Source organism: Eleutherodactylus coqui, chromosome 1 (assembly GCF_035609145.1).
Source record: "Eleutherodactylus coqui strain aEleCoq1 chromosome 1, aEleCoq1.hap1, whole genome shotgun sequence".
Taxonomy (NCBI): Eukaryota; Metazoa; Chordata; class Amphibia; order Anura; family Eleutherodactylidae; genus Eleutherodactylus; species Eleutherodactylus coqui.
This window is the reverse complement of record NC_089837.1, coordinates 460384936-460404704: the sequence shown is the minus strand read 5'-3', so window position 1 is coordinate 460404704 and position 19769 is coordinate 460384936. Positions and strand designations below refer to the sequence as shown.

The following is a 19769-nucleotide window of genomic DNA, read 5'->3' as shown; positions in this document are numbered from 1 at the left end:
TCAACCGTCCGGTTTGCACAAACCTCTAGAGCTTTTAAGGACTAATATCTATAATAATTTATATACTGTAAGAACGTCCAGTTGTAAGCTCCTTGTTTTTCACCTTTGCCTTATCTGTAGATCCTCAGGGGAAGCATTTTGCTGGCTAACGCTGACAGCTTGCCAATGCACTTTGTCAGTTTTACCATCAGAAACAAGCCTCCGTCCTACCCCCACTTTTTCCTCCCCTACCGTTAGCACAAAGGCAGTAGACACATGCAGCTTCAGGTGCATTAAAACTAACAAAGACGGAAAGGACAGGAAACGACTTGCGGTCAGCTACTCCCCACGCGTCAAATTAAGACTCTTCGGCCATTGACGACCACACAAAGTTGAGAACACGATCGTGTAGCGCTCTCCGGACGTCTCGAAGCATTAAAAGCATTAACTTTTAATGGTCAGCAGATTTTCCGAAGCTCCCTAATAGGCTGCTGTGAAAGCAAACTGCGGCCGTTACTGTATCACCTTTGTGTGTAACACTTCTGCTGCCAGAATTAGGCTTTTTTTCTTCCACACGGGCAGCCGTTAACGCATTCTGGAGCTTTTAGTACAAGCAATTTGCTTATTGCCGTCTCCAGCTGGAACCGAAATCATTGATCTGTTCATGCTGGCTTCTTTCTTGTTTTCTATCACCCATCTGCTCTGTAGTTTGAGCACATTGTTTTTACGACACTCTGTACCACCATATCCCCGTCCTTTTGCAGTTATATGTCTCCAGCGCTGGTCTTTACATCCGCCTTTTTTTTTTAATACTGTGGAGTATAAAAAAATATACCTTCTTGTACTGCAGGTAGGCATCTCCCTTATGTCTTTCTGTACTTGGCATGGTTACACACACCATGCAAGAGCGGAGTGAACAAAGTGCCTATAAATCTACAGTGTGGGGTGCGTTCTGGAAGTGCCAGCCGTCAGGGGTCAAATGAAATGTACCTCCATGCCTAGTTAGTTTGCAGGTCCATTAAGCAGGTTATAGCAATTTATGATCACATGCAGCACACTTACTGCAGTTCATTTCTGATTGTGTGCCTTGGTAACACTCGGCTGTCTGAGAATCGCCAGTTGTGAAATTAAGCATACTGAGCTCAACACAGCTTCTTCTGGATGTCTCGCTCGTACATATACCTGATCGCAACCACTTACTTAGATTAGATTTATTGATTGTCAAGATTGCATCCTCGGCTAGGGGGGCAAAATCATCCCTTCTTGTGTATTCGGAAGGTTGTTTAAGCCGCAGATTGATCACAAGAATTGGGCACTAATATAGTTGGAAGTCTAAAAAATACCTAATCAACCTGTTAACAGCCAGGAGCCAGGGGGCATACACATAATAAGTGGTGGGTCTGACACCACCCAATGCAATGGAGATTTTAAAAGAAGGCAGGTTGTTCTTTTATAAAGCAGCTCCTGCATAGGAAAGGTTAAAGCAAGGATCGTCACAGTAAATGTAAAGGTACAACGAAGCCGTAATCTGTTTACACCTGGCAAATTATCATTATGATTTGCTTATTTCCAAGCGATCGTAACAATAATTGCCCGGTGGAAATGAAGAAAAAGATCAGCGGGAAACGATAAAAGTATCATTAATGGTTGATCTTCACTGATTGTGCCATTGTAAAAATTGTTGGCACGATCTGCAAATGTAAATGCACTTCACGGACGTTACATTTACATAAAGCTCAGCTTCCTCAAGAGCCGTCGCTAGGCAACAGTGACGCCCCTCGGCCAGCGTGGAGGTAGAGGAGTTTCTTCCTCGTTAGCAGTCAGGTTTGCCATGAAGAAAGTGACCGTTAGGTCCTTATTGCACAAACCACTGCTCATTGTTTGGTGCCATGAAAAGTTGTTCCTTATACATGCTGCTTTTAAAGGGGTTCTACCACAATTTTAAGTTATTCCCTATCCATGGGATCCCCTGCTGATCTCCAGAATGGGGATCCTGTGTCCCTAGTCCTCCTCACTGCGGGATTATTGCTCCCCTACAGGGAAGAGGAGACTGTGGAGCACTGGTTGCACAAGGGCACTCGCGCTCCATTCACTTTCAGTGGGACTGCCGAGATTTCTGAGCGAGCGCCGCTTGGATATTTCCGTCAGCCATATTGAAATGTATGGCGCAGTGATCGCATATGCTTAGCCAGCGCTCCAATCACAGTGACGTCACTGCGAAGAGAGAAGCAACCCCCACAGTTACAGGAGAGCGGGACACATGAGTCCTATTCTCGAGATTGGCGGGGGTCTCAGTGGTGACACCCCCACTGATCAGTAAGTTATTCCCCTATTGTTATTCCAACTTGCAATTGTAGGTAGAGCTACTTTAATGAGGACTTGTCTGCTCTCCTGACATTTCTGTTTTAGCCAACACTTGTAGTCCCCAGAAAGTAACAATTCTAGAACACCTTTTCTTAGAACTCCGTGTGGTCCTCTGTTATTCCTCCTAGAAATGTATGAATAAATTGACAACTGGTTGTTAACAGTTAACTCTTTCCAATCCACTGTCTGACGTCTGAAGACATTATGATTTAAGGCTGTACAGCTCCTATGTTGGAAGACGTCCGTCGGGGTTCTCTTACTGTATATTGCCAGCCTCTCTGCTGCCGGAGCCTATCCAATGTGTCACCTCATGCAGTACTGGCTTTAGCCAGCATACAGCGCCATTGTATAACAGCAGAAAAAGAGTAATCCCCCTAGGAAAACCAGAATACACACTGGATTGGAAAGGGTTTAAGGGGTGTGTCCACTTCAGTAAGCACTGATTGGCCAGTGTTATACTGTATAAGGATACACCCACTAGTGGTAACATCCAGTTGTCAATTTATTCATAGGAGGAACGACAAAGAAACAGCACAACACAGAGTTTTAAGAAAAGATGTTCCAAAATTGTTATGCTATGGGGAGTCCAGCTATTTACTGAAACAAGGCTGGCAGATCCTCTTTAAAAGGGTTGTCTGGTTTAGTACACACATGGGCCTATTCTGAACCAAGCAATATAAGTTAAAGGGGCTTTCCAAGATTTAACAATAACTTGCAGCAGGCAGATAATGGTATGAAATACAGAAAAAAGCCACGCTCACCTGTCCAAAGGATTCGCTCGCCCAGCGCCACCACTGGAGTGCCTGTGGGTCTGCAGTCAGATGCGTTCATCACTCACATGCCAGCTTGGCCAATCGCTGACCTCAGCAGGCATCTGTGTATAAACTACACATGACCGCTGAGGCCAGTGAATGGCTGAGCAATGCATCGGACATGACCACTGCAGTCACTTCCAGCGTCAGACCAGAGGGGGATCTGAGTGGCAGTGCGGAGATAAGGAGCCCATTAGATGGGTGAGCAAGGCTCACACTATTATCTGCCCGCTATAAGTTATTGTTAGATCTCAAAAAAACCCTTTTATTAGTTTGGGGGGGATGTGGATGCATTCAGGACTCTCATATCATTCAGAGCAGTGACTGCAAATAATAACCATAGTAGTAGTAATCTTTACTTATGCGATGACCACATATTCCAGAGCACTTTATGGCATTTCAGAGGGTTCATGTACGGACAAAATCAGACACTGCATACAGTATTAATCCAAGCAAAAGTGCCTGTGCATTAGGGCTTATTCACACAGGTGTATTCTTTGTCCATGTGCTTTCCTTGTATATTACGCACAGCATATGGAACCATTATAGACATTTTAGACTGATGGTCCGTGTGAAAATAAAATCACTGCATATCCCATTCTGGTCTGTATTCACGGACAAGACAAGGACATACAGATTGGACAACTCACAGACGGTGTCCATGTTCTGTCCAATGCTGGTTTTGCCCAAGAGACTTGAGCTCAACTTGCACTCGCCTATGTGAATTTAATTTCAGCGACTACCATGTAATTTGAATGAGCACAATTGTAATGCTTTAGGCCGCCTGCACATAGCACGCACGGATTTTAGTGTGAGGAATCCGCCCGTGCCCGCTGCCGGCAACCCTGCTTACCTGCCATTTCTTTTCTTCTGTATGGTGGATGTGATGCCAGCGCACATGCGCAGTACACATTTCCCCGCACCATCGCTAGGCGATGACGCGGATCCTGCAACCTTTCTGCAATGCTCATTCAATGGAAGCCAGCCGTGCGTAGCCCGCTCTCAAATAGAGCATGCAGCGGGATGCAGACCCGTGCCCCTGCAGAGACCTGCAGCTCACCCGCTCTCGGCGTCTCCTCTTCTGTGTGAGGTACCGGCTGCCGCCCAGCCAGCGCATGCACAGAGCGGATTTGGCGGGTCTCTACTGACATTGAAAAAGACTCCGTTGGAGTTAAAACGCTGCCCAGCTTGAAAAAGACTCCGTTGGAGTTGAAACGTTGCTGCCCCATCTCTCATGGATTAAATATAACAACATTTTTTGGAAGCCTTGTGGTGCTGCTCCCTTTTTTTACGTTTATCTACTGACATTTCTGTGCGGGTCTCTGCGAGTTTTCACGCGGACCAATCCTGGCTATGTGCATAGGATTGCGTGCATGCATGCAATCCTATGGCAGCAGGCACAGTCAGAAATTCTGTGGGAAATCCCGCCGCGGAATTTCCGCCCGTGTGCAGGCGGCCTTAGTCCACAAATATAATCTGCATGTGTGCGTGGAGCAGAGGAATTTCCACAAACCTCTATGGGCAAATTGAGCAGCGGATTGCCTGCATCGGTGACGAGTGCGGGATCCACAATTCAATTAGCCCCCGTGTGCATGGGGCCTAAAGCAATTCTCTGGTTTCAGGACAAAATGAAGTTCCAGGGCCTGAGGGGGAGGGAGGTTTATTACCTGCAGTTGTTCTCTGCTCTGATCTGCCAGTTCTGTGCTAACTACCTAATGCATACTGTCCACCACTTTTTGATTGGCCAGTGCTGATCACATGAACAACTCTGGCCAATCAGAGAGTAGATGTAGTGCATTGGTAGTCTAACACTACCAGTGTACTATGGAAATTAGATGGTCTAAAGACTGTGTTGAATCAGAGGCCGGCAGAGAAGAACAACTGCAGGTAATGTACCCCCTCCTTCCTAGTACAGAATTTTGTCCCAGAGCCAGAGGGTCACTTTAATTTCCCCTGTGGTGGTACTGCAGGTCTCACTGAGAGGCCACTGCTATTAGGAAATTCCGCTGCCATGAAGGGGTGTTTTAGGTCTGTAGAATATTTCAGTAGGTGGTACGTTTCAAAGTGGCATCCACATGAATGTAAACAGTAGGTTTGTACTTCCAGAGGATATGGATGATCAACTTTGCATTTTCCTACCATCTTGTTTCCCATTGGGCTCCAAGAATATCTTTCTTCAATGTGCCACTATTCTGCCATGTGGAATCTCCGGATATGGGATAACTTCAGATCTTGGTACAATACTTTTAAGGCGGGGTACACGTATACATCTGTGTCCAGCCAGTTGTTTTATGCCTTAACTGGACTCAACTGATGATATTTTCATGCAGCAATGTGGTGCTTCAACATTTTCCTGTCCGGCGCAAGTAGACATCTGGTGTTACAATTGATGCACCAAATGTGGTGCACGATCTCATTATGGGATCTGTTCTGGTATCCGTTTTCATCCGCTTCCTACCACACCGGAGGGAAAAAAATTGATAGCCAGATATAAAGAACCCATTATTAGGGCTCATGCCCACAGGCGTATGCGTAAAAAGCAGCAGGTTTCCCCTGAGCGTTTCGCCCAGTTTGCAACCATACGCTCTGCCGGCAGAGACCGCATATGGCTGCATGTGCACTGAGCATGCCTGCGTATCACATACATGGACATGCGCAGCGTGACTTTTTTTTTCTTTTTAATTGAAAAAGAGTGGGTATGCGTATGAAAACTCTGCCCATACGCAATGTATTGTGTGTAGACAGCCTATCATACACAGCCTATACGAATGTATGGGGCTCACGCTGCGTGGCACGCTGACAAATATGGTCTGCTGCGATTTATTTCTCTTGTGTATCAATACGCCGTGTTTGCACACCGGTGTGCATGGATCTATAAAAGTCTATTGACTTTCTTTAACTCCATTCACCGCGTACCACGTGTCTGTGCAATGCACGGGTAATACGTGGTGAAAACACGGGCATGGACATGAGCCTTTAGGGTACAATTCCACAATTGACGCTCAGTAGTTGCTAGTCGTTCCGTTTCAGCTCACTTAAACGGAATAACTATTGACTCCCGTTCGGGTAGCTGGAAGAGATCTCTGGACCACTCTGTCTCCATTCACTGAACGACTATTGATCTTGTCTAAAACCAGCCTCTTTCACACGGGCAATGCGTTTTTTTTCGCTGGCCACATTGCAGCCAAAAAGTGTGTGTAAAGGTAAAAGCTACGATTGAGTCGCGGCCAAAACTTGCATTTTCTCGCTAATTCATACAGGCGCCGCCGTGCGGAAATTCCTTCAGTCACTATAAATCCTTGGCATGGCTTCTAATGCTTAACTAGAGCCAACAGTAATGTTTTTGCAGCGTTGGACGCAGCTAAACTCCCTCCCCCTCCCTTTTTTTTGCAGCTCCCATAGAAGTCTATGTCAGCGTATATCAGTCGAAAGATAGGGCAAGATCTATCTTTTCCGGGCTGCCTATTAAATTGTCCGCTGTATTCGGTCGCCGATGTCCTATAATTCCCAGTGTGGCGGTTTTACGCAGCTAAAAATCGGTCATCTGAAGGAATGCATTAGAATCCAATGCTTCAGTTGGTCGCCATTTTAATTAGCCACGTAAAAACGCTCGTGTGAATAAGGCGTTAGATGGAAATATTCTGTAATCCGCTACATATATCAGTAGCTTTTCACACTGCAAGGTGTATTGACTTTTAGCGGTATTGTTGCAGCATATGTTTGCAACAACTATTGCGAAAATTTAGATGGGGTATAAAAAGGTCTTATCTGTAAAGTTAACAGGTGGCTTCAAGACATCAAATATAGTGCAAATGTGAATAAACAGCAAGTAGCCGCCTTTTAGTTTAGCTGCAAGAGCGATTTAATATATAGTCGCTACAAGACGTGATACATAATGTAAGAAAGCGAATAGCATTCATATCAAGAATCGCACAAAAGCAGAAAATGCACAAGGAGACTTTTGCCCTGCAGGTTGCTTTTACTACTGCATACGACAGAGACATTAGCGGTGCCAAGTTATACGAGGAGCCGATTCCTGATTCCGTGCCCGTCAGAACTTTCCTGCACCAGACACAGGTGATATTTGGAGAACATTTCCCCTCCGTGCTCTGGAGTAGGGCACGGCAGAGAAGGGCTGCAGCCTGCGCGCTGATATAAATCCGCCTCTCTCCAGTGGGAGTAAAAGGGACTTTTATAGCCGGAGGCCATAAAGATGGCAGGCGGGGAGGGGGAAAGATGTACAGCATTGTCAGGACGTTTCAGAATCAATTTTCAGCATCATTAGATTCTTTTCTCCTGCAGTCAGACATAGGGAGAGAGGCTACGAGAGAGGAAGAGAATAGGGGTCCGGGCAGGGAGGGGGAGGCAGCGCAATTTGCAAGTGTAATGGATGAAATCAAAATGGAAGTCTTTTGAAGAGGGGCGAGAAAGGGGGAGGAGAGGAGCAAGAGAAATATCAAAAGGAAGCAGAATCGGAGAAGGCACCTTGACAGAAATGGGAAATGCAGCTATACAGGGGGCCATTTATCAATGCTAATACATCAGTTTGGTGGTATAATTTAATGGCTTTCGGCGTTGATGCCGTATTTATTAAGACCACTCATCACTTCCCATGTCACAAATGCCAAGTGTTTGTGCCGAAACAGGAGGTGCATTTTATAAAACTGATTTATCAAAGTTTTCCACCACTGTTCTTTTCAGAAACTTGGCGGTATGTGGCGCATACTACAGAGCCGTACATGGATGTTAGTCAATCTGCGCCAACGCATCAACACATAATACAGGTTGGGCCACAGAAAACTGAAAGAAAATCTGTGCTTGTCGCCCATTGCAAGCAATCACAGAGTAGCTTTTATTTCTTATACTGCTGAGGTAAAATGAAAGCTGTGCTGTGATTGGTTAATATGTGCAACAAAGACTGATTTTCTTTTGGGGTGCGTTCACACCTTGCAGAAAAGTTGCTGATTTGTTGCTGAATTTCCGCAGCAGATCCACAGCAAATCCTGTAAGAGTTACAGTACAAATAGGGTATGTTCACACGGGGGAATTTAACGTGGATAAATTCCACCTGAATTCAGCCTCTAGAATTTGTATGTTTTTTGATGCGGCATTTCGCACGGATTCACATGCAGAATTTTGAGGCGGAAACAACATGGAAACTTCTTAATCCGGAAACGCACGGAAATGAGATTTTCCATGTTGAAATTCTGTTTGCGGATTTTGCCCATTAACAGTAATTTCCGCATTCGGATCCATGCAAAAATCTGTTTAAAAAAGACACGGACGTTAAAGGTGGAAATCACCTGAAATGTTTTGCAATGAATTTCGTCATATGAACATACCATCAGGCCGGCTTCATGCAACCGGATTCCTATTGCATAATCCTCAGTCAGCGTCCGCGCAGAGGATCCACAGCAAATAGCACGCTTTTTTGCTTTTTCCTTCAAACTCGCAGATACGAATTGCGTATTCCGTGAGCAGAGGAAAAATCACAGTGTGCTCTATTTTGCTGGGGACTCCAAACAGACAGCTACCATTGAAATCAATGGCCGCCCTCCAACCTGCAGCCCATACACAATTGACATTGTGTATGGGCCGCGGGTACCCTCGTCATCACCTAGTGACAACACGGTAAAAAAAGTTGTACTTCGCATGACTGATGGCGAGTCTCCGCGATCATCTGCATTACAGATTTTGCAGGTAGCAGGGTTGCTGTCCTGGGTCACATCTGGAATCTGCTGCAGGATCTCGCATGCGGAACCGGGCTCAAGCCGTGTACAGCCAGCCTTACAGTGAAAAATTTGCAGAATTTTGTTTCCTCTACATGTGAGGAGGATTTTTTTAACCCTTTGATAGTAAACTTTTCTGCTTCGTTTTTTCCGCACTCCTCGGCAGCTTTGAAGAGTGTCGTTCTGGGCTACTTTTCCTTGGCCCATCCTGTAAATGCATTCACAATCCTAAAAAGGGCAGAATCCAAAACTTTCAGTGTAGGACAGTGTATCTTTGTGCTGTCCAATACAAATAGCGCCCACGTCTCTTGGGGGCAACTCGCAGTTACAGCTGCGTGCCCATTCTGGAACAGGTCAGTGTATACAGATCAGGGCAAAATTCTGCCCTGGGGAGGAGGGTACATTACCCACAGTTGTTCTTCTCTTATGCCCCTCCTATCTGCCAGGTTTGTGTCCTTTTTTTCAGCCATCCAAGATGACTGCATAATTTTAGAACTACCTAATGCACACTGTGCACTGCTCTCTGGTTGGCCAGTGCTGATCACACAAGCCTTGGCCAGTCAGCAGGTATAGTGCATTGATAGTCCAACACTACTGGTAATTAGGTAGTCTTAAGATTGAGTTGGCCGTCTTGGACAGCTGTAAACAGGACCTGGGAACGGCAGATCAGAGGAGCAGCAGAGAAGAAGAACTGCAGGTAATATACCACCTCCTAGTCCTGGAACAGCATTTTGTCCCAAAACTGTAGGTTCGCTTTAACACCAATCTCACTGCCCAGACATATGCAGCAAAAACAATACAATGACACGGGAAAAAGTAAGTATATTATTCAATTTTCCTATATCTTAATATAGTTAGTAGAACTACCCTGTTTCCCTAAAAATAAGCCCTACCCTGATTTTTCAGAATTTTTGCGTAGGCTTCAAATATAAGCCCTACCCTGAAAAAAAGCCCTAGCTGCATAACATTAAAAAAACAAACAAAGGAATACTTACCTAGCAGGCTTAGTCCAGGTCCTACTGCCGCTGTCCTAAGCTCCGCTGTGCGTCCTGTAGTCCTCGTTGACCCACAGAAGTTCTACGGGATTCCTAAATCCCACCTCCAGGAAGCCATGGCTGTGATTGGCTGAGCAGCGTTCAAGAACCAATCAGTGCAGCACTCGATGAACCAATGCGATGGCTGTGATTGGTTCATCGAGCGCGCCACTGATTGGCTGAGTATCGGTCGAAGAACCATCACGTTGTGGAGGTGGAATTTATGAATTGGCCTATCAATGCCACCGCTCAGCACATCGGAGCTCCGGAGAGCAGCAGTAGGGACCTGGACCGAGCCTGCTAAGTAAGTACAATAAGACATCCCCCCAAAATAAGACCTAGTGCCTCTTTTGGAGCAACAATTAATATAAGACAGGGTCTTCTTTTGGGGGAAGCACGGAAGTTGATAGATTCACTACACATTATTTGTAACTGGACTGCCTGTATTTGTAATAGCATATCAGTAATGTGTTCTTTGCTCTTTTTCCTTGCAGTGGTAACGTCTCATCCTCCCAACAAGATCCTTTTGGTAGAAGAGTGTGGTAGTAATGTCCCACGAGTGTAAAATAAAGACTCTCAAGTCATCATTTTCAATAAAGCTCTTGGGTTATCTTCCCATTACGGCGCTATTGCATTGCAGTCTCGCACCAAGCAGCCGCCATTATGCAATGACAGGACTATGAGTAAGACATCACTGCTAGTTTTATAATGGCTTCTGAGCGGACCTGAACACCATTTCTTCTGTCTATAAAGAGCTATTTTTGTGTAACCTTCGCAGCATTACCAACTTGTCCCGTGCTCACATGTAACCTGGTACCCTCTCCATTAATAGTAACTCTTGCTAGCAATACTCACCTGGCAGTCCAGTTGTGGCACTAAGACAAAGCTCTGAACTAGAAGACCTTTATTATGTGTAACGGTGTTGTTTTCTATAGGAAAGGGAACTAAAGCACAGAACTAACTCATAAGACAGTCTGCTATAGCAATAATATCCTGTGAGGCGGAAAACATACAGAATGATCAGTCACCAGTTCAGATTTATATTTTTCACGATATATTATATATGTTCTGTCTTAAAAGCTGTTTTAGGGTCAACTATTTTTTCTAACGCTTTTTTGTAGTTTTTTTTTTTTAGGAGATTTTGGCAAAACGAAAACTGAAACCGGCACAGTTAACTCTGTAGAGACTTGGTGTAAACGGATGCTTGCCTATGACAGACGTGATGTATCCTTACACTAAGGCCTTATTCACACGACCATATAGAAGCAGCTATTTAGCTGCGTCCAAAAATCGGGAGAAATCGCGAGCATTGGGTTCTAATGTATTCATTCAGATGAGCCAATTTTTTTTTTTTAAATTCGCACCGTCAAAAATAGAACATCAGCAACTGTTTTTGGTCGCCGGTTTTATACGCTGCGTCCAAAGATAGGTCTTGCCCTATCTTTTGCTAAAATACACTGGAAGCTCCCATAGACTCCTATGGGAGCTGAGAAAAAAGGACTGGAGGGAGTTTAGCTGCGTCCAATGCTGGGAAAAGAAGACAGCTGGCTGTATTTAAGCATTAGAAGTCATTTCAAGGATTTTTGACGATCGCCGGATTTCCACGTTGCGGCGTATTTTTTTGTCGATACCCAGTAGCCGCTCGTGTGAACGGCGGAAAATATACGGCTAAAGATCGGGACTTGATCGCGGTTATTCTTCATTCATGCGATTTTTCAGCACGTATGGCCGTATATAAAAATATATGTGATCGTGTGAAAGAGCCCTAAGAATAGCAGTAGGCTCGTATATTCAGATAGATTCGGATAATGGGCAGGATTTGCTAATTACAAGGCACCCAAATACTGGAGAACGTGCCATGTGCTACATTTATTAAGAGTTTTGGGTATCACTAGATTTTTTTTTAAGGGCCCGGAAAGGGAGGAGTGTTAGCTGAGTGGATTCGTAAAACGATCCTTCTATTAAGGATGTCATGAATTTGGCCCATCTTCTATCTGTCTTGTATAACTTTATTGGTAATTCTGTCTCCTTGTTTAAACTCAACAGATAAAGTGTAACTGCACCTTCACAAAACCTGTGACATGTCATAGGGACATGAGAAAAGTTTTGATCGGTGGGCGTTCAGGTGTTGAGGCCCCCATCAATCACTAGAACGAAGCAGTAGTAGCACTCCTACTCGCTAGCGGAGACGGCGCTTGTCTGAGCTCTTCTACTGCTTCTTTCTAATGATTGATCGTGGTCTCAGCACCCCCACTGATCAAAACTTTTGACATGTCCCTCTAACATTTCAAGAAAATTTTCAAAAGGGTAATTGCACTCTAAAGTAAAACTTCAGCCTGCATGTTGTAAAAAGGTTTTGTGCTCCGTGTGTTCAGTGTATGATTTCTACATTTTAGCAGCCAGCACCTTCAGTTTTCTCAATAAAAAATATTTTTGCATGCCTGAGATACGTATCGGACTTCTTGTTATTTCTCTCCTACCTATGCAGGCAATAAAATGACAGGCGGAGTGAGTCATGTGACAACTAAGCCCCACCCATGCAGTACCATGCATACATTTTAGGCAGGTGTGTAAAAACAATGCTGCAAAGTAAGAATCCTGTTAAAAATAGAAGTGTTTAGATTTTTTTGGTCAACTAACAAAATGCAGAGTGAATGTCCAAAGGAGAAATCTAAATTAAATCAATATTTGATGTAACCGTGCTTTGCCTTCGAAACGGCATCAATTCTTCTAGAACTCGGCATCTTGGAGAAGTAACAGATCTTCTGTGGATGTAGCTTGCTCAAATCCTTCATGTAATTCCTGACTGACTCCATGGTGTTGAGTTCAAGGCTCTGTGGGGCCATATCATCACTTCCAGGACCCCCTGTTCTTCTATACACTGACAATAGCTGTTAATGGCATTGGCTCTATGTTTGGGGTTGTTGTCCTGCAGGAAAATACATTTGCGGCCAATCAGATGCCTTCTATTTTTGAAAAAAATTCTTACTTTGTAGCATTTTTTTCTACACCTGCCTAAAACGTTTACACAGTACTGTATGTGTGAAAGACCACGTAAGTGGCACTTGGTACGGTTGCCTCATGTGCTCACCACAATGACTTATTAAAAGGGCCTTGTGCATAAAAAGGGGTTCTAACAAAAAGTCTGGGTTTCACCCATAAAACCCATTTGTATTCAATTTTGATAGCATAGGTTGGAAAGTAAAAGACGTGATCTGATACCCCAGTGCTTATCCTTTTTTATTCTGTAATTTTTAAGCCACGCCATTGTTTTTATCCTACAGGGGTGTCATGTATGTAACATAATGTAACAGTCAGAGTATTTCTTTAGGGAAGACCTATCCTCTCATGTCGTTGGGGCTACACAGCTATGCGGTTTTCTTTTATGGCTACTCACGCTCTTTCTTCCACATGGGCTCTTCTAAGATTCAGCTTCTAGCGCTATGAAAATGTCATGTGAGCAGTCCCCACCGCTCAGCTGTTAATGAAATCTGATGCCACCCAATGACAGTGAACTGTGGGGACCGCCCACATGACACATTCAACAGCATCGGGAGCCAAATCTAAGAAGAGCCCGGGACAACAAGGGGTGAGTAGCCACAAAAGAAAACCAGCGGTAGCGGCTGCAGAGCTGTGCAGCCGATTCCGCGGACATGAGCACATGACAGTTCCTCCTTAAAGAAGACTTGCTGGCTTTCCTGACCTTTCTGTTCTAGCATGCTGCTGTATTTTCAATGAAATTACAATTCTGGAGTATCTTTTCTGTATTACGTTCCTTTGTTAACCCCCCTGGAAAATGTCTGAATAAATTGAAAACTTGGCGTTACCATATCCCGTGTCAGTGAGTCATTGGCCTACATAGTCTAAAATAGTATTTGCTAAAACAGACATTTCAGGAGAGCTAACAGGTCATCTTTAGGAATATGGCCTAGGGTGCATTCACACGACAGTATATCGGCTGGGTTTTCACGCCCAGCCGATATACGGCGTCTCTCTCTGCAGGGGGAGGAGGCTGGAAGAGCCGGGAGCAGGAACTGAGCTCCCGCCCCCTCTCTGCCTCCTCTCCACCCCCCTGCACTATTTTCAATGAGGAGAGGCAGGGGCGGAGCTAATTCCTAGAACTTAGCCCTGCCCCCGTTCCGCCTCCTCTCATTGCAAATAGTGCAGAGGGGCGAAGGGGGTGGAGAGGGGGCGGGAGCTCAGAGCACTGCTTCTGGCTGCATATTTGGTATTTCAGCCGCACTTCAGCGGTGAGCGATTCCAGCGACCTGATTGGTTGTTGGGTACACACCCCCCTTTGGAGATGTGCACGAGTGCTACTTCACGAGACCAGCGGGGGGTTAGGGTTTAGGGTTAGGTTTAGGGTTTAGGGTTAGGGTTGGGGTTTAGGGTTGGGGTTAGTTGCCAACCCTCCTACGGCCCTGCTGCTGCTTATTTATCGGGCCGACCACTCGTGCACATCTCCAAAGGGGGGTGTGTACCCAACAACCAATCAGGTCGCTGGAATCGCTCACCGCTACTGAAGTGCGGCTGAAATACCAAATATGCCTCCCGCCTCTTCCAGCCTCCTCCCCCTGCAGAGAGAGACGCCGTATATCGGCTGAGCGTGAAAACCCGGCCGATATACGGTCATGTGAATCTACCCTTAAGATTAGAAAAGAGGGTGGAGCTTAATGTTGGTCAAAAGTCTTTGAGCACTCGGAGCATTCGGAGTTTCAGGGCGGATATTAACAACTAAAACATGCCATACTGGTAAATGGGAGAGCGCACCCGCTGAGTATCAGACACACCTATCCAGGCTCCCCATTCCTTCACGTGTGATGAGTGTTCCCTTTAACCCCTTAGTGACTGACATTTTTGTACCCTAATGACCAAGTTATTTTCATAGTTTTTTCACAGTTGTTTTGAAAGTGCCATAACTTCTATATATTTTTTTTACTACATAGCTAAAGCTAAGGCTTGTTTTTTTGTGGGGCAACTTGTATTTTTTAATGGCAACACTTTGGGGTACATAAAATATATATTGCAAAACTTTCATTAATTTTTTTTGGGGGGGGGGGGGAGGATGTAAAAATAAAAACAAATTCCACCATTGTTTTTTGGGTTTGTTCTACTGTCGTTTACCATACAGTTAAAAAAATTACAATGTTATTCTTTGTCTCAGCGCAATACCAAGATTATGTAGTTTTTTAATGTGTTACTGCTTTTGTACTCTAAAAACACTTAAAATATAATAATTTCACTGTCACCGCATCACAAGACCCAGAACATTTTTATTTTTTCATTGAAAGCCGCGTAAGGATTATTTTTTGTAGGACAACCTGTTTTTTATTGATACCATTTTTGGATGAACTTTTTGCTCATTTTCTCATTCTGCTTTTGAATAGGTAGGAGTAGCAAAAAACATCAACCATAGAATAGTTTTTTAATGGTGTTCACGGTGCGGAATAAATAACCCTTTTCCTTTATTCTGCAGGTCAATCTAATTATAACAATACCAAATTTAAGTAGTTTAAGGGTTTTTTTTACTATTTTTACACAAGAAAAATTTTTTTTTTTACAGTAAAAAAATTGAATTTGCATCACCGCAACCCAAGACCTGTATCTTTTTTTAAATATTTCACCTATGGAGCGATGTCACGGTTTTTTTTTTGTAGGAAGAGTTGTACTTGTCATTGATACCATTTTGTGGTACATACGACTTTTTGATAGTCGTAAAACAAATGGCCGAAAAATAGTAATTCTGACATTTTTCAAACTAATTTTTATGTCGAGCACTATGGCGGATAAATAACAAGGTACTGTATATACTCGAGTATAAGCCTAGTTTTTCAGCACATTTTTTTTGTGCTAAAAAAGCCCCCCTCGGCTTATACTCGAGTCAGGGAAGGGTTAAAAAAAACCCTCCATACTCACCTCCCAGCCGGCGTCTGTGTCCCCGGTGGCGGTGCAGCAAGCTGCTTGAATTCTCCCCGCTGTCATCCCCCGCCGTCCTCTTTGCTCGGCTCTGTCATTTCCCGCCGTCAGCTGTGAATGATCGATTGGCTGTGAATGATCGAGCGCCGGCTGTGATTGGCTGGCACTCAGCGCTGACAAAACTGAGCAGCGAGGGCGGCGGGGGATGACAGCAGCTTGCTGCACAGATACAGACACCATCTAGGAGGTGAGTATGGAGGTTTTTTTTTAACCCAGCATATACTAGAGCAGGGGTGGGCAATTAATTTTCCCATGGGGCCACATGAGAAATTGGAATGGTTTTAGAGGGCCAGACCAACATACGAAGGCTCCATGCACATTGCCTTAATGGGGCCGTATTCCAGCCGCCCGATTTGCGGCCAGAATACGGCCGCCATTGAAAATGAATGGCGCTGTAATACGGCGCGGTGAACACCCGGTGTTTCACCCCGTTTTACGGCGCGGCCCCCGTGTCTGCCAATGGAGAGGGGAGCGGTAAGGAGCACTCCCATCTCCACTCAGAAGTTACAGTGGCATCACTTAGGGCTCATGTCCACGGGGAAAATCGGGCCCGCTACGGATTCTACATGTAGAATCTGCAGCGGGTCCCTCCTGCCCCGCGGACGTGAGCGCTGAAAATAACAATAAAAAGGAATTTACCTATCCGTAGCGGGCGGCGAAGCTCTGCTCTTCCTCACGGCCGGATCTTCTTTTTCGGCCGGCGAATGAATTCCTTCCGCCGGCGGCACGTCGCCGGCACGTCGTCGACGTGCCGCGCGCATGCGCCGGGCACATCCGCCGAGCCGAAGCAAGGGAGATGCGGCCGTGAGGAAGAGAAGAGCTTCGCGGCCCGCTGCGGGTGAGTAAATGCTTTAAATTCCTATTTTAGGTCTCCCGCGGATCCGGACGGCTTCCATAGGCTTCAATAGAAGCCCGCGGGAGACCCGCATGAAAATGGAGCATGGTCCAGATTTTTTCATGCTCCATTTTTTTTAAAATCCCTTTAATGACGATCCGCGGGTATTTATCTACCCGCGGGTGGTCAATGCATCCCTAATGCATCCCTATGAGATCCGCTGCGGATTTTAAATCTCATTTTGCCCGTGGACATGAGCCCTTAGGGCTCATGTCCACGGGGAAAAGAAGAATTAAAATCCGCAGCGGATTTTAACTCTTCTCCCGCGCGCGGATCCGCACCCCATAGGGATGCATTGACCACCCGCGGGTAGATAAATACCCGCGGATCGTCAATAAAAGTGATTTAAAAAAAAATGGAGCATGAAAAAATCTAGACCATGCTCCATTTTCATGCGGGTCTCCCGCGGGGACGGCTCCCGCGGGCTTCTATTGAAGCCTATGGAAGCCGTCCGGATCCGCGGGACACAAAAATCACATTTTACTTACCCGCTCCGGTTCTTCTCTTCGGCGCCGCGCCATCCTCTCTCAGCCGCGGCCGGATCATTTTGCTTCGGCCCGGCGCATGCGCGGGGCACGTCACCGACGTCATCGTGCACATCCGCCGAGCCGAAGAATGAAGATCCGGCCGCGACGAGAGAAGATGACGCCGCCGCGAAGAGAAGAAACGGAGCGGATGGGAGGTGAGTTTATTGTCATTTATTTGTATTTTCAGCGCTCATGTCCGCGGGGCAGGAGGGACCCGCTGCAGATTCTACATGTAGAATCCGTAGCGGGCCCGATTTTCCCCGTGGACATGAGCACCGGACTCATTGGTGAGTTACCAGGACACTCTTTGCGGGCCGGTCCGAGCTATTCAGCGGGCCGGATGTGGCCCGCGGGCCGTGCTTTGCCCAGGTCTGTACTAGAGTATAGCTCGGCTTATACTCGAGTCAATAAGTTTTCCCAGTTTTTTGTGGTGAAACTTATTGTCTCGGCTTATACTCGGGTCGGCTAATACTCGAGTATATACGGTATTTTAATTGTTCTGGTTGTGACGAGCGCGGCGATAGCTATTTCATGTATTTGAAAAAAAAATTTTAGATTGTGTTGCAGAATTTTTTTTTTAATTGACAGTGGATTTTTTTAAAATAAACATTATTGAACTTTCTTTTGACACTATTTTTTAGTCCCTCCAGCAGACTTGAAGATGCAATTGTTTGATCGCTAGCATAGTACACTGCATATTCTCTCAAAATATCAAGACTCTACCAGAGGCATGGTCTGATGGGTTGAGATACCTGGCAGACATGGAGGACATTGTTAAGCTTCCTGCTCCCATGGTAACCCATCTGCAGCTTTCAATTGTACCTCAGGATGCCAATGGGTGACGGGGAGCCTCCTTCCCCGTCACCCACTTCCATGCTGCGATCACTATTGATTGTGTCATGGAAGGGATTAAACAGTTAGGAATGGAAGTTTCTGCACTCCCGGCTGTTAGGCTTGGTTCACACAGGGCAGATTCGCTGTGGTAATTCTGTGTGGAATTTCACGCTGGCAAATCAGACTGCGTCCGCTAATCCCTGGATTGGCCAGCCATGTGGACGCTAATTACAGGATTAGCCAGCTATGTGCATGGATTCCCCGGCTGCAGCATGTCTATTTTTTTTTTCGTTGTAGCTAAGTGCCGTGGGTCTTGAAGCTGCACTTTCCCGGAGAAAATCTCACGGCTTTTCGCTGCGGCAAAACCATGAGATTTCCATCGGGATTCCGCTCTGTGAGAACCCAGCCTTACAGTACTTGCCTGGCTGTCAGTAGACAGCGAAGCATCGGAGTTCCTGCTGCTAGATTGTAGAAGCTTGAAGGCCGGTTTCACACGAGCGACAAAATTGTGCAATTTTCTCGCGATGCGACAGCGGTACAAATCACATGTACGTGAAGCCCATGCTTTCCAAAAGGTTCCTTCACATTAGCAATATTTTGTAGCCTGTTGCATTGCAAGAAAAAAAATTGCGGGTTGCTGAATATTGCTGCAATTTGAGAGGTTTTGTAGCTCATGTTTCCCTATGGAGCCTTCCTTTGCATTGCATCGCATGAAAACGTAAGGTTTTTTAAACTTCTGACCAAGAAGCTCAGCCGGAGGACTTCAAAAAGTCCTGGAGATACAGAGGACATGCGGCCTAGCCAGACAACGCCTCCTAGGTGATATATTGTTTTGGGTTTTTTTTTTCATGCAGCTAAGGCTTATTTTTGGAATAGGGCTTATATTTCAAGCCTCGGGACCCACTCCCCCAAAAAGCATGGCAAAAGAGTGCTACAAAGTCACTCGACTGTGCAGCGATACAAAATCATGATATCGCTGTGATTTTCTTGCGGCGAGATCGCTGTCGCCAGTGTAAAAGAGGCCTAAACCTTATGCCATAAATTTACTGTAGCACAGATTTTAAGCCCAGCAACAAGTGAAGTGCCATATATTTACGGTGCTCGGTCCCTAAAGACGGATTCTTTGATGAAAAGAATGTTTGGTATTTTTTTCTCAGTCATAAAGGTCTCGAATAGCAAAGTTCGGTTCTGTTTCTTATACTCTGTGAATAAATGTAATGTTTTCCTTTGTTGTGATTGAATATTCGTGTTCTTCTTGAGTGTTTTCGCACTGTTCATTGTGTTCAAAGACTTTTGACCGGCAGTGTACCCCTTTAAATATGATATCTAAACGTTATGTTATTATAAGGAATTTCCATTGTGTAGGGAGCGCCGTACCATCCGCAGCGCACCGCTTCATCATGTACTTTTCAATACATTATATATCTGCGTGTGTTATGAATGTTGGTTATTACTGTATTGAAGTTTTATCTGTACTATGTAGTTTCTAACATATTACATAAGTAGGATTCAGATTTGGGTTATTAAAACAAATAAAGTTATGTGTCTTTTCCGTGCAATAAAGTTGTACATGCAAAAAAAACTTTTAAAAAAAATGACTATTTTGGAATTATTGACCC

At 45.1% G+C, this 19769-nt stretch overlaps 1 protein-coding gene across 2 annotated transcripts in view; it reads left to right on the top strand.

The window, feature by feature from the left end:
• The window catches only part of CALCOCO1 (calcium binding and coiled-coil domain 1), a 42684-nt gene extending 28935 nt beyond the window's left edge, over window positions 1-13749 (top strand). For both annotated transcript variants that reach the window (XM_066584264.1, XM_066584263.1), the window contains exon 13: window positions 10413-13749. In XM_066584264.1, the coding sequence (XP_066440361.1) occupies window positions 10413-10418 (6 nt within the window). In that variant the 3' untranslated portion in view covers window positions 10419-13749. The remainder of the gene's footprint in view (window positions 1-10412) is intronic.
• Window positions 13750-19769: the final 6020 nt, after the last annotated feature.